Below are 14,896 nucleotides of genomic sequence, written 5' to 3' on the forward strand. Positions count from 1 at the left end.
GATATAAAAGGTATGACTTTGAGAAGGTTGCTATCACAAATACAAATTTGTTAACAAAGTTGCATATTTATTGTTGAATTTTGTGGACCTTTTTTAACCTTCAAAATTATTCAAAAGGTTAATTGGTATCTTTTCAAGGTGGGAATCTTACCATATGTAGCAAAATAAATGTCTTATATGCAACTAAAAACAAAACACTAATTGTAGATGGTAAAATATCCATAAGAAGTGACTTTTGGTGTTCCACAATTTGGATCTTGTCTTCCTCTTCTTTGTGATAGTATTTTTAGCTTCTAAACATCTTAAGGATCTACATATGTTGTGTTGGATTAGTATGGATCATTGGAAGTTGTTGGAGATACAATGTTGAAAACTTCTTCAAGTTCTTAAATCCTACAATTTATGACCATGGTGTAGCAAAGAGTTGAAGAATAGTAGATAATTGTTAAAATTGGTTAGTTAAGAGTGTTTCTTTGTTTTTGAATCAATCTAAAGAATACGAACAACTGTAATTTTAAGTCAATTGGAGTACACAAGTTAGACACTTCACTATTTTGGTGGATTTTTTAAATCCAAAGGGGTTCTCCACATTGTATGCTTGTCTGATTTCATTGATGGCTACTAATAGTAATCTGAATTCTTGCCACATAATCTAATTCTTGTCATGATTTTAGTCATTTATTTGTGCTCATAATATAGCTCTCATAATTCCATTCTTAATAACTAGTGTATGCATATGCATCCTTATTCTAAGATAATATACACAAGCATTCTTAAAGACATATTCATGGTTATTTTCAACCATTTATATAATGTAGGTTGACCTAGGAGAACATGTTTAACTGTGACATATTGGGAGCCCTACCAAGGCATTTATAAATATTGTTAATCCTTAGGTATTCAAAATATGCAAATGATATAGATACATTAGATAAGTGAAGAACAAGGAACTTGGATTGCAAAGTAAAAGTTCATTGATACACAACAAATATGTGATTATACTTGTCCTTGATATCTATATTTGTCCCTACATAGTAAAGAATAAACATTTTATTTTGGAGATGGATACCAATCTACCATTATGTGTTCTTGATTCTAAAATATATCAAATTATTTAACATGTATATCAATATTAAACATATTACAATTTAAAAATAATTACGTTATTTTTTGTTTATATTTTTACATTAAAAAATTAATACAAACTACCATAACATCAATTCCACAAATATATATTAGTCAATTTCTAAGTTAATTAAACATATATAAATTAAATTTTATTAAACTAACATAATATTTAACTTATATGAATTACATTTTATTAAACCAACCTAAATTAAATATTAAGAAAACTAAACATTAAAAAACAATAGAAAATGTTTATTTTCCTTAACCACATTTTTTTTTAACTTCCCATCCTTTAAAATAAAAGGAAGAGAAGTTACCTAACATTTCCATTAATACCTAGCCATTTCTTGGAACATCAACTTCCATGTTTCACCTTTTAAATTAAAAAATAGAATAAATGATAAATAAAAGAATTTAATGACATTTACTAAGAGCAAACCCCACCAAACTTGAAAAAAAGCTATGCACATCTAACCCAAGAAAACATGCACCCATAAATCAATAGTCTTTTATGAGATTTTTTTTATTAAAGCAAGACATTTTTATAAAGACATGAATGGTAATTTAGTTGTTAAATTATTTAAAAAAGGTTGAAAACAAGGATAAACATCTACTTAAAATAGTTGTTGAGAAGAAATTAGATTGTAAAATGAAGACATTAATAAAGTAGAACAATAAGTAGATGAGTTTATGGAATATTGATGTGCAAGAATATCCTAACGCTAATGAGGATATTAAAAAGTTTATGTTAGAAAAATTTAACACTATTATATACAAAACAAATTGACTGAAAAAAATGCATTATGTCAAAGAGTTTAACCCCACATAAGAACTTGATGAAAAAACCTATATGAGAGTTGCAATATAGAGAAAAGCTAAGCTTTTAGTTACATAATTGAAGACCAATTCACACCTAAGTTACACAATTGAAAACCAATTCACACTAAGTTACACAAATGAAAACCAACTCACATCATTTTAAATGTGAGACTAATAAATAAACAAACCTTTAAAAGACCAAAAAAACAAAAAAAAACTTACATCTTATGCAACAAAAAGATGATTAAAACTAAATAACACTTCATCATAAAATATTTAATTTAATAGACTTCATTAAATTTTTTTAACTTATTTCAAAAAACCCTAAATTATTTTTCAACCGTTTGCACTATGTAATAGCTAACTGAATGTTCGGATCAACTTCAAACCCACGTTCTCCGAAAATAGATGGGAAACCCTCAGGAAAGGGCGTGGGAAGCACAGGCCAACGTCTTTCTTTTCTTTTTTTAACATTCCGACAACTTTTTAACTCTATTTACCCATTCACTCTTTTCTTCCACCTTCCGGGAAGGTATCACAAAAGTTCCTTGCTTACACTTTCTGAAGTTTTACCCACTCCACTCTTTACATTCCAACCATGCCTTAGTTCCTGAGCAGGAGATTACCGTTGCATCAGTGCTGCATTCTTCCAGCTAAAATTTCCCCAAAAATGGTCACCATAGACGAAATAGAAGAAAATAATGAAGCGAATTTGGCTATAGATTATTTGGATGACTTCAATTCGGACAATCCAGCCGAAAAGGCGACGAAGGACCCCAGAGCCATCGCCAGAAGGTCAGATCACCTGTTCTTTTTAACGTTTTTTTAAATTCGTGTCTTAATTTTCCCGTATTCACAGTTTAATGTATAATTGCCAAAAAGTTTGTTTTTCCAAGGTTTTTGTATAACAGTTTCTTTAAAATTGTCTACATTTGCTGTTTATTAGCAGTTTAATAAAATAGTTAAGTGTATTTGCAGCATGTAATGCTTTATTTTTTGTAATGAATTTAGGTATCAGCTGGAGTTATGTGAAAAGGCAAAGGAGGAGAATATTATTGTGTATTTGGAGACAGGGATGGGGAAGACGTTGATAGCTATTTTGCTAATGGTAGAACTTGCCGAGCGCGTCAAGAAGCCCGGCAAAAATGTCTTTGTTTTCCTTGCGCCTACCGTACCTCTTGTTGAACAGGTTAGAGCCGCCCCTACTTTGAGCTGCCCACTAATTTTTTCTAACGACTACTCTACTTTTAGTGACACGCTAAAGTTTGTAGAGCTTTTTCTTAGGCTTCAGGACCCCTGTTAAGTTAGCTGAACGTTTAACTAAGAAACCGTTTAGTTCTGAATTCGTTGAACATGCTACATTTTGTTTAACAATTGTACTTCTAGAGAACCGCTAAAATTGCCGCGTTTTCTGTTTCTTGCTTAACGAGTTTGGCTAATTGTTGAACTTGTTGCTAAATAATGTGTGATACTGAATCTTTTTAAAAATGGCGGAACAATGACAGTCTAGGAATTTGAATTTTAGCTGTTGGTGAATAAGATGCAGCCATTGTGTAATGGAAAATGTGTCACATGACTGCTCAACTTTTTTTCTTTTTATATTTACTTATAAAATATGCCATGGGCCTGCACATTTAAATAAAACCAAAAAAATTACTGCACATTTACATAAAAATAAAAAGATTTACAAATAAGCAGAAAAATATAAATTTTTTTGGGACCAATGAATGAAAAAAAAACTCCTAAATATTTGAGCAGTCGCAGCTAATTTTTTTAGCTAAGGCCATGTTGCCATGAGGCTGCATAGTTTATTTTGTTTAGTGACCAGTGCACAAATATTTTAGGAACTTTTTGTGAAGCTAGTGGTTTCATGAATTTTTTATATTTCTGCTTAAAATTAAGCAATTGTTTTTTTTTACTCAATAATTTATGATTTTATTAATTTCTCAAAAAGCAAAGTATTACATAGTACTTCAAAAAAATATATCTGTCCAGCAACTACCATGACTAAACCAAAGATCTCCCGCTACATTCATATGCTTCCCATCCCCGAATGCCATAAACATTCTTCATAAAAGTAACTGTAAACTACTATCTCCCGTGGCTGAGGCCATGAAACAAAATTGGCATTCAACTGTAATAAATTAAACATAAAAACTTCTATCTATTTTAGATATAATTTTTATGCCAAATTTACAAAAAATGGGCAAATGGCAAACACAGTTCTGCACCATCCCGCACTTTCATTGAAACCCTTGGACCCCTCGTCTGTTCTCCCAGTACTCTTCAGGCTTGAAGCGTGACCCTTGTCCACACCGCTTCTTCTTCTCCTCCCGCAACCTCTGTTGTTCTATCTCCTTTTCACGGACAAAATCCTTGAGCCCTTCCCACCCAATTAAGGCTTCCTCCCGCTGTTCCATTTTGTCCATCCCGTCCTTCCACAGAATGAAGGGCCTAAACTTTTCATTCTCCTCTCCAGTGCAAATATCTTCACTCAAACTCCTTTGTAATCCCTTCCTAGGGACTGCCTTTGCCAATAGAGACTTGAAACCAAACAGGGATCTCTCTGGAACACAAACATGAAACACCTATTTTGTAATGTCCCCTTCTCAATGATGTGCTTTCAGTGGTCCATTGGCCTATTCTAGAGACCCGTAGGCTATGTGGAATGAAGAATTAGGGTTTCAAACGTTGGTGAAGCGAGAACTTACTATTTTTAGTAAGTTAGGGGTTGGCTGTTTGGATGATGCTGTGTTATTGAGCTTTCCATGCTCTGTCACTGGGTGCGAAGATCATGCTTTTCAGAGTAGTAATTCATGACTTACTATTTTTTGTAAGTGGCAGTATGGAGCATTTCTATTTTTGGCAGTGGACAGGGTCCTGATCCTACAACAGTTCTTTCATCGTGGTTTTGTTGATGATCAGTATGGGAGTCGTAAGTGATTTAATTAAATATTATTTCCTTGTCTAAGGTTTAATATTTAAATATTTGTATTTAAAATGTATTGAGGATGACTTAGGGAAAAATAATTATTTGATATCCATGTGTTATTTTCCTAAGTCAAATGGCATATTATTTGGTGGCAATTTGGAAGGATAAAACAACTCTTGTTTTATAATTTTTATATTGCAAAAAATGCCACCAAAGGCAAAGTTCGAACTTGCCTAGGAAGAGGGGAAGTGGGCGCCATGTTGGAGGAGACTTGAAATGAAATAAAGGGAGTTTGAGTTGAGTTTGGGCGCCTTTTGCATTTGAATTTGGGGGAGCTTGGAGTTTTAAATATGAGCCTTGGGCTCTCATTTTACCATCTTGAAAAATTGCATCGTTATGCTACCGGATTGGCATATGAACTTTGAAGCTTCAGAGTGCAGCTCCCTAGTGTTTCTAGTTTCGTACTTGAGATGTAGTACCTAGCTGTGTGATGTATTCTATGACATTTTTAGTGCATATTTCAGTATTTTCAAATTGTGGAGTGATTTCTGGAGTTGCTGGTTTCCTTGTGGCTGAAGCAAGTTTTCGATCATACCTCCTTGCTGAGCGACTGATCATTCTGGGTAATTTTATATTGCAAATCGAAATATCCTAGCTAGGCGTGGGTTTTGTTGAGTGCATTGGGATGCATGTAGGGTATTTTGAGGTGTTTGGTAGCTCCATTTTGGATTGTTCTTATTTGCTGCTTGTCTAGTGTTGGTTTGGGAGTGATTTGGAGTGAATTGGAGAGATTTGAGTGAGATATGATCAATTTAGTGAGTTTATGGGTTGCTGGTTATGCATTTCCAGCCTGTTGTTTTTGGTGTTGAATTAGTTTGATGATCATTATCTCTTGTGTTTAGCAATATACTTCTACTCTCACTTTCCTCTCTATTGTAAGGTTAATTAGTAGTACTATTAACCATTGTGGATTGTAATCTTCATATCTCGCTGAAAAGTGGGAGAGGCTCGCTTGATGCCTATATCTGATAATTTGTATTTCAGTCCTCCTGCTGCATAAGCGGTTGAGTGATATTGGTTGTAATGATCCTCCCGCTGCATAAGCAGTTGAGTTGAGTAGTTTGTAATTCAGTCCTCCCGCTGAAATATTGCGGTAGAGTGATTCGTGTTTGCAGTGTTGTTCTCTTGGCTGCTTCACTGCCAAGTTCCTTGCTTTCTCACTGGATAAGCGGAAGGGGCTGGTTTGCCGCCCGTTATTGTACTTCAGCAATTCAGCAGTTCATATCTAACGATCCCCTGCTACCGTATGCTCTCACCCTCCCAGTCTAGGCTCTTGGTGATCAGAAAGTGTAGGGTTCCTTCCAGTTGTATGGTTTTCATTATTCTAACCCTAACGGGTGATTGCTGATTGTGATATTGCTCCGAAAAACAAAAAAAAATTAGTGGGAATATTACATATTCAGTCTCTTCCTTGGAATCGAATTCTAAATCCCAAGCGACCACCATAGAAACTATATCCGCATTGGTGGGGAATTTGAATTACAATTGCATATACTCCTCCCCAAAAAGTAAATCCAAAATTTGAATAAAAATGGGTTCCTCAAATTTAAAAATTCCATTCGATCGTTTCTTCGAAAACTTACCCATAAAGGCAAGCTGTTGTTTTGTCGACAACAGAGAAAAGTTCACCTCCATTATCTCCTGCTTGAACTTGTTTGCCACCACCTCAGAGCTCTGTTTTCACTCTTCACCACCTTGCTTTGAAAATAGAAAAATCTAGACAGTGCCCTTTTAATTATCACCGCCAACCTTGACCACTAAAATTCATCATTCTTCCTCGATTGCTGACATACCTTCCTCCTCGTACCCTAGCTCACTTGCTCTAAAATCTTCCCATATCTCCCTACATTGCATATTATTAAATGATGCCCGTACCTTGGATAGAGTGTTCGCTTCATGATTTCCTTCTTGCAGGGTATGGGAAATTTGGTAACATTCAAAATCATTTAAATCCTTTAAATATTAATTTTATACATTTATCTAGCCTCCATGAAAGCATTTCTCCTTTTATAATTGCATTGACAATGATCATCGAATCCCCTTCAAGGTGTAGTTTAGAAACATTCAGTCTCTTTGCCATCCTTACTCCCCATAAAGCCGCCCAAGTCTCTGCTTCATTGTTTGTACCTTCCGGAAGCCATCTCGCCCCAAGGGCGAGGGTATCCCCCTTCCAATCCCGAAAAATTTAGCCCGCTCTTGAAGGGCCTAGATTGCCTTTGAACGCTCCATCAAAGTTAATTTTTGTCCATCCCTGCTCCGGTTTCCTCCATTCCACTGTAGACCTATCTTCCTTATTTGGATCAACCCAAGAAAGCCCATTAACAGGCCAAAATTAAGCAGTTGTTAAATGAATGGTAGATATGTGTATGTATTTGTGTTATCAAGAAAATTTTTGGAGGTAAAATTTGGAAGGAAATAGAAAAAAAGAGGGAAGGAAATATATGCAGCCATTTGACAAATTTTTCATTATGCAGTGGCTGTATAATTTGAACACCCCCTAGTTTTTCACAGTTTATTAATGATTCCTAAACTATGACAGCTCCATCATTATAGGAGAAGATTCCAAATTATCTTATATGCTTGATTTAAAATTTGCATAGGAGCACTTGTGTTGCTAAAACTTAAGAAGCAAATGTAGATAAGCAGGTGCATTGGACAATGGCCTAACTGCCACATTGGACCTTTCTGTGAGTCTGTAACTTGAAGCTTGCCTTGCTAGAAGCTCCTTGGATTGCACCTTGTGAATTTTGGGGGATCCTTGTAGGTTTTTATTTATTTTGGTGAATAGGGAAAGCTATTGCAATCCTTCATTACCTTCACTTACGTCAGGATTTTGACTCCAATAAATATCACCTTCGTTGCCTTATAGGTCAACAATCCAGTTTGTTAGGTTTCACATAAACATGCCTCTGCTTGGTAAATTCTGGCTGGAGTGAGTGAAACTTTTGGGGGTGCAGGTTTCGAACTGTCAACCTCTAACTTGTAAGCTCTCAATGGTTGTTGAGGGTCATTAGCAATTATTAACTTGTAATTTCCCCACTTTGAAATACAATTTAATGATAAATGATAGTAATAAAATTAAAATTAAAATATAAAATAATACAATTAAATATAATTAAATTTTAATTAAGTTAATGAATGGTCAAAGACATGAAACGAAAAGTTGCGACTCCCTCAAACATGAGATATAAAAGGGAGAAGACCACCTCATTTGAGGGGATAATTTGGGGAATCAGAAGTGCAGATCTGAATGTGAAAGGTTGTGTTCCTTTCAAAAGGTAGAAATAATGAAGAGTTGCACTCTTTTAAAGGGTGCTGATGGTGGAAAGGCTGTGTCTACATCCAAGGGAGATCAATTTGAAGAATAATTTATTATTCTCAAAGGGCAGCAATGAAGAGTGATAACTCATTTCTACGAAGAGGCGTGACTTCCCACAAACGAAGATATAAAGAAGAGATTAATTCAATTGAGAAGGGGGAATTGTAGGAACCATCCATAAGATCAAAGAAGACAAGAAAGTCAATGGATCAATATCTAATATCAAAATCAATAAGGGTGAAAATTAGCAGACATTGATATTTAAAAGGGCAAGGTTCAGGGCGATCCCAAAAGGGGACATTACATAACACTATATAGTAATATACAACTAAGTACCTCAAAAAAATGAAGACTGAAAGGGTAAGATGAGGCTCTTTCCACCTGACTTAAGTGAAGGAAAGTACTGCCTTGGCATAAGGGGGGTGGTTGTTCCACTTGACATCACTTAAAGGTGCCAATATCACTTAAAATCTACAGCAGTGGTTCAACTTAATGAAACCCACACTTCGCATAAGTGAATGTGGTGGCATCAAACAAAATTTCTACCCAAGTGTATGTACATGACTACCACTAAAACTTATGTTAGCTATCCAGAAAATGGCTCAAATGTATGATGCATGTTCCTGGAGTGAATTAATTGTATAAAAAAAAGTTTGGACAAGCAAAAAAATGGTTAAATTGTGTAATGTGTGCACCTATGATGGTTTTGCCATCAACATCTCCACCAATTGTCTTTCAAGTGACAATAGCACTTCAAACTTGAAAGTTAAGTGGTGTATGCCGTACTTAGGTGTGTTTTGAGATTAATAGTTGGCTACAAATTTGAAGATAGGTGCTTGGAGTGCTTGAGAAGATTGGATGACAGATTCTAGCAAGGAATGTTTGAGTGTAGTGGATGAAGATCTAAGTGCCAAATTATGGTAAAGAATAGAGGGTGTTTTCACTATAAATTATGTTGTTTGTGATGTTTTTCCAGCCTAGTGTTTGATTGATGCAAAACATCTGTATTCTAAAAACTGATGCTGTGCCCAGGGCTTTTATACTGCAGTTTGGTGTATAATATATAATAACAAGTGATGCAGGCAGTTTCTTTTATGTCCCCATAGAAATATTTCAAACCTTATAGCAAAAGAAAAAAAAGGTTAAAAATAAAAATAAGTAAACAGAAAACAAAAGAAGTATAAGATAGCCACCTCAAATAGGATAAAGCCAAAAGTGGCAGCCTCAAGAAGATAAGGATTAAATAGTTTGAGTTGAAAATTTGACATATCATTCCAAATTCATGGGGGTTTGGCAGGTTAGAAATTTATTGAAGATTTGTAAGAAAATAATAAATTTGTGGAGTTTGGATTATTATCTTTGGTTGGTCGTTCATTCTAAGCTTCTATTATCCCAACCAACATCTTTCTTGGAGATTCAAGACATAAAACTGTTGACCGCTTCATTGTATGAGGATGCCTTAGTTTTGGAAGGAGATTTATTGAAGATTTTCTGGAGTCTAAATTGGTTACCGGCCACTCCCTATTTGAGATTATTGCTGGATGCACACTTTGAAAGAGGAGTCATCTAGGACTCCACGGATATTCTCTGCTCAAAGCCATGTTTTATTTGAACCTTAGCACTTGTTCCAAAATTATCAATAGTAGTTAGCCATACAAGACTGCCAGTAGATTACAATTATTTGAGAAGAAAGGTGTCTTTGCATCTACAATAACATCTCCACTAATGACAATATACAGCAAGCATATGTCTTTCTTTTTGCATCTAATTTGCTCCTCTTTTCTCTAACAAGCAACACAATAAAAACCATGAAGATCACTGTGAGTAGAAGGAATACAATAGGGATTGTACCTTCTAGACTTATGCCATGTAGAGGGATGTAAATTAGGTGACCTAAGATGATGTCAATATAGTGATGGAAAGGATCATCGTGATAGCTCAAGGAATCCATAAAAAATTTCAAGTTGTTTTTGGGATTGTTGTGAATGCACAACCTTTGATTTCGAAGTGGTGAACATGCAAAATTTTCAGCATACTGTAACCAATCAGGAGAACCAACAGAAGTTAATTGATCTAATGAGTTATAGGCTTGAGGATTTTTATGTCTTTTGTGCTTCTTGAGACAACTTGTAAATGACATTACAAAATGCCATAGGGGAATTTGCTAATTTGGAAGTTCACTAACACTTGTAGATTTTGGTGTAATGACAAATTTACATGTGGTATTAGAGCCTCAACCTAGGTTCAATTCCCTTGAGTTATGTCAGAGGAGGGGATGTTGGACTGACCCCTGCATCTCTTGGGATTGATCTTGTGGACTAATTGCCACTTTGGATATAGGTGACGATGCTGATTTGGAAGTTCATTGACACCTATAGTTTCCGGTATAATGAGAAATCAACAATTTGGTTGATGAATCTATAAAAAATCAGTAAATGGTTGAATGGCCTAATGACTCACAAGTTTGAGGCTATTGAGCCTATTGTCCCATTTGAGATGACTCAAAATTGACAAGTTGAAAATCTGCAAGGAAATCTGACCCCGTCCCCTTCTTTCATGTACACGATATTCAAATTGACCCTTATTTGGAATACAACTGGGCTTTTCTTGCCCTTGTCGTTATCTGGATAGAAAAATGTCAATTGGGAAACTAGTGATGGAAAGGGCTATTCTTGATCACTTAAGGAATCCTTCAAAAAATATTATCCATCAAAATACGGGAATGGTGAAGTTGCTCCTTTGATATCAGTTATTATTATTCTTCTTTTTTGGGTTATTGGATATAATCCAAAAAAAATTACAAAAAAGTGAACTTCAAAACTTGGATAATAGTTTTGGAAAATATTTCAAGCCTTTGGAGAAAATTGTGTAGCAATTTCTACATTGATGTTTCAGATCATGTGACATTATCCATCATGTGGATATCTTAGGCAAAAAAATGCAAAGATTGTTGAATGTAGTCTTATCTATATGATACTCAAGATGCCAAGAAAGGTGAATTACCTACAGAATACATGGGTATGTATGGGAAAAGAGTTACAACTTGATATCAGTTATAAGTGTTTTTCTTTTTATTTTTTGTATTTGGGTTACCGGATACAATCAAAAACAATTTGCAAAAACATGATCTTAGAAAACTTGAATGTTATTTAGAAATTTTTTCAAGCTTTTATAGAAAATTTTGTAGCAATTTTTACATTGATGTTTTAGATCATGTGCCGATATCCATTATGTGGATAACGACAAAAACATGCAAAGATTGCTGAATGTAGTCTTATCTATATGACGCTCAAGATGCCAAGAAAGGTGGGTTTATGGAAAAAGAGTGGAAGTGATAATTTTTTTTTGATTGGTTAAGGCAGGATATACCTGCATAGTCTTATATTGATACTAAAAAATTAATACAAAAATCAATGCTGTAGTCTTTTACTACTGATATGCACATATTTTCAACAGTCCCCTCAAACCCATTTTTTACAAAAAATATATTACCAGCTCCTAATGAAACCCTTATACAACCCACTGAATGTCAAGAATGTACAATCCCTATTATTGATCAGAAGTGTCCAATGCCCAGCTAAAACAAAATGTACATAATATATAACAAAATTTCCAAATACGTAGATATGCTCAGAGATTTATCAAAAAACTAATGCTTTTCTCCCTTCCTGTCCTTGCCAATAGTCGTCCTTGTTATATTTCCATCTCTGTGAGCTGTTGGCCCGCGTAGGCTTAGTCTCTGTCAGCTTCTTCACCTCCCGCTCCTGTAAATACTCCTTCAAGTAGCTCCAACCCGCCTGAGCTTGATCTCTTCTATCCTCCTTGTTGCCTAATGCATTCCACAAAAAAAATGGCCTCAGAGGTGGGGTGAATTCTGCAACATGAAGCCAATCTCCCCCTCTAGCTTTGAAACCCTCTCCTGGAATAGCAATAGCAATGAAAGCTTCCAGTCCATAACACCATTGTCCTTTAACGCACTCGTTTATAATCCAACATGCATCTTCTTTGCTCCCCAATTCCAAACACCACGCTAAGATCATGGATGCAATATCTACATTAGTTATGTACTTATAATCTGAGGGCATAAACTCATCTCCCAACAACATTTTGACAATTCGCAGAAACATGGGGTCGGCTATGGAGAAGATGTTTCTCAGCCTCTCATCTGTAATCATCCCCCCAAAAGCAATTTGGTCCTCCTTCTTCCACAGACTGAAATTCACCTCGATAACTCACTGCTTTTCATCTAGCAAAACGTATTAAATCATCATCATTGCTAACCCCTTTAAAGTCCTCCAAAACTTCACAGTCATCATTTTTTTTTGATGCAGCTGCCCATTTCGATAAAATATCCACATCCCCATTTCCACTCCTGGACGTGTAAGAGATTTTGAAATCATTAAAGATGGTAAGCTTGGCTATAATTAATTTTATATATTTATTAATTTTCCATGTTTGTGAGACTCCATTTATTATTGCACTAATGATGATTTGTGCGAGTCCCCTTCCAATTGAAGATTTGTTATTGATAATTTCCTCACCAAGTTTACAGCAAGCAATGCCGCTTTGACCTCTGCTTCATTGTTAGTTCCATCCTCAAGCCACACAGCCTGTCCCTGAAGGCCCGGAGTTCCCTTTGAAGCTCCATCAAAATTAATTTTGACCCATCCTACCTATGGTTTTACCAAGTCGACATTTCTGTCCTTACGGGAGGATGGATTAACCCATGTAGTCCCTTTTACAGGCGGAGTTAAGCGATAAAAAATTAAAAGAAACTAAAAATATTAAATTACTGCCTAAGGGATGGTAATTTTTTTTAGTGTTTTAACTTTGTTTCTTATGAGACAACACAAAACCAAACAGCTAATTTTGACCCATCCTACCTATGGTTTTACCAAGTCGACATTTCTGTCCTTATGGGAGGATGGATTAACCCATGTAGTCCCTTTTACAGGCGGAGTTAAGCGATACAAAATTAAAAGAAACTAAAAATATTAAATTACTGCCTAAGGGATGGTAATTTTTTTTAGTGTTTTAACTTTGTTTCTTATGAGACAACACAAAACCAAACAGCATATGAGGAAAACCTCTCTTCAAATTAGCAAAGGAATCTCATTGAGGTCTAGATTCTAAACACTAATCTTAAAACCTGAAGCTATGAACAAATTTAATAGCTATGTACACTTTACATGATTATCAATAGGGTTTTGCATGAGAGAAAATCACTGAAAATAAACCTGACCTATCTTTCTGATCTCAGAGGTTGAGCAGAAGACCTGAATGGTACTATCTCACAAATTAGGCTTTTTAGTAGATTTGTAACTAAACAAAGTAAACCGAAAGACAAATGCTTACTCTGGCTAAAACAGATGCTAGTAGATTCCTACCAACAAGAGTGGAATAATCCAAAGTAATCCTAACAATGAGTTATGAAAATTTTACACAAGAACACAATAATTCAGACCGAATACGTAAATGACAGTCTCTGCAGTATAAGCTTGACTTTAACCTCTCACCAATAAGAACTTTGTTCCCAAGGCATTTATTTTTAGGTTACAATGAATAGCTTTCAGGGATTTGAGAATAATAATTAAATATTCCAAAATTAATCGTTCTAAAGACAATGGTAAACCTATCCACAGGCTGTAGAAAAAGCAGAAAGAAAGCAACTTTAAAGCAAATCTATTCTAAAACAACTTATAAAATATAAACAGCCCAAAATAGGCTCTTATACATTACCTAGAGTACTGATAATAGTCACTACTAGATATCATCATTGCTAAAAAAGTTTGCACATGAATGACCTTCGGAATTCCAGTGCAATTGATAGATCCTCTGAAATATGGCAAATCCTTCATAATTTTTTGAAGAAGAATAAAACCCTAACCACCATGGTGAAGCCATTGATAACTCCATCAATTCGTTATGCAACATGACATCCTCAAACAGCTGGAACAATATATTGATATGCCTTAGGATGGCTTGAACCATGTCCTAAACCATTAGGATACCATTCACACAACAGTATACGTGAAACCCTAGGCAGTTGCTCATAAAGGATTTCATCAGCGAAAAGTGCCAACTCTGCTGCTGCGAAAACTGTGAAGCTAGGCTTTTGAAACTCTTCAATGCCAACTCTGCTGCTAAAGGTGGCTGAAAAGTGCCTTGTGGAAAACAAAACTTGTGCTAAATAAAAATGGCTTCTATTTGATGTAAACTAGCCACTCAACTAAGGACAAATACAGTATAAGACTGTTAGCAACAGAGAAAAGACAAGAAAAGGAGGAAGAAATTGAAAGGATGCTGCTGGAAACCTTTGATATACTACTTCAGTTCTTGAAAAGCCTTCTAAATTGGTATTGAAATTTGGCAGGTCTGCAAAAATAAGAAGAAAAGTACTTATTCTGCACAATATTATCAAAGATGAACAGCATTCCTTTATAGTTGTTAGAATTCAACTGTTACATGCTTAAACCTGTTTTAAACTTTTAGGGTGACTAAATATAGGGAAGCAGAAACCACTAGGGTTTTTAGACATTATAATTTATTTCACTTGCTGGGGAGAGATTTTATGTGGCAAATCTACCTCTAAAGCATGCATGGGCTATTTAGGCCATCCTTTGTGGGGAAAAGTAAAG

General features: G+C 35.1%; 1 protein-coding gene across 1 annotated transcript in view; it reads left to right on the forward strand.

Annotated features, from left to right (window-relative positions):
• Positions 1-2,331: 2,331 nt before the first annotated feature.
• Positions 2,332-14,896, forward strand: part of LOC131043928 (endoribonuclease Dicer homolog 4) — a 290,003-nt gene continuing 277,438 nt past the window's right edge. The window contains exons 1-2 of the mRNA XM_057977166.2: positions 2,332-2,742; positions 2,959-3,136. Of these exons, the coding sequence (XP_057833149.2) occupies positions 2,618-2,742; positions 2,959-3,136 (303 nt within the window). The 5' untranslated portion in view covers positions 2,332-2,617. The remainder of the gene's footprint in view (positions 2,743-2,958; positions 3,137-14,896) is intronic.

Source organism: Cryptomeria japonica, chromosome 9, assembly GCF_030272615.1.
Source record: "Cryptomeria japonica chromosome 9, Sugi_1.0, whole genome shotgun sequence".
NCBI lineage: Eukaryota > Viridiplantae > Streptophyta > Pinopsida > Cupressales > Cupressaceae > Cryptomeria > Cryptomeria japonica.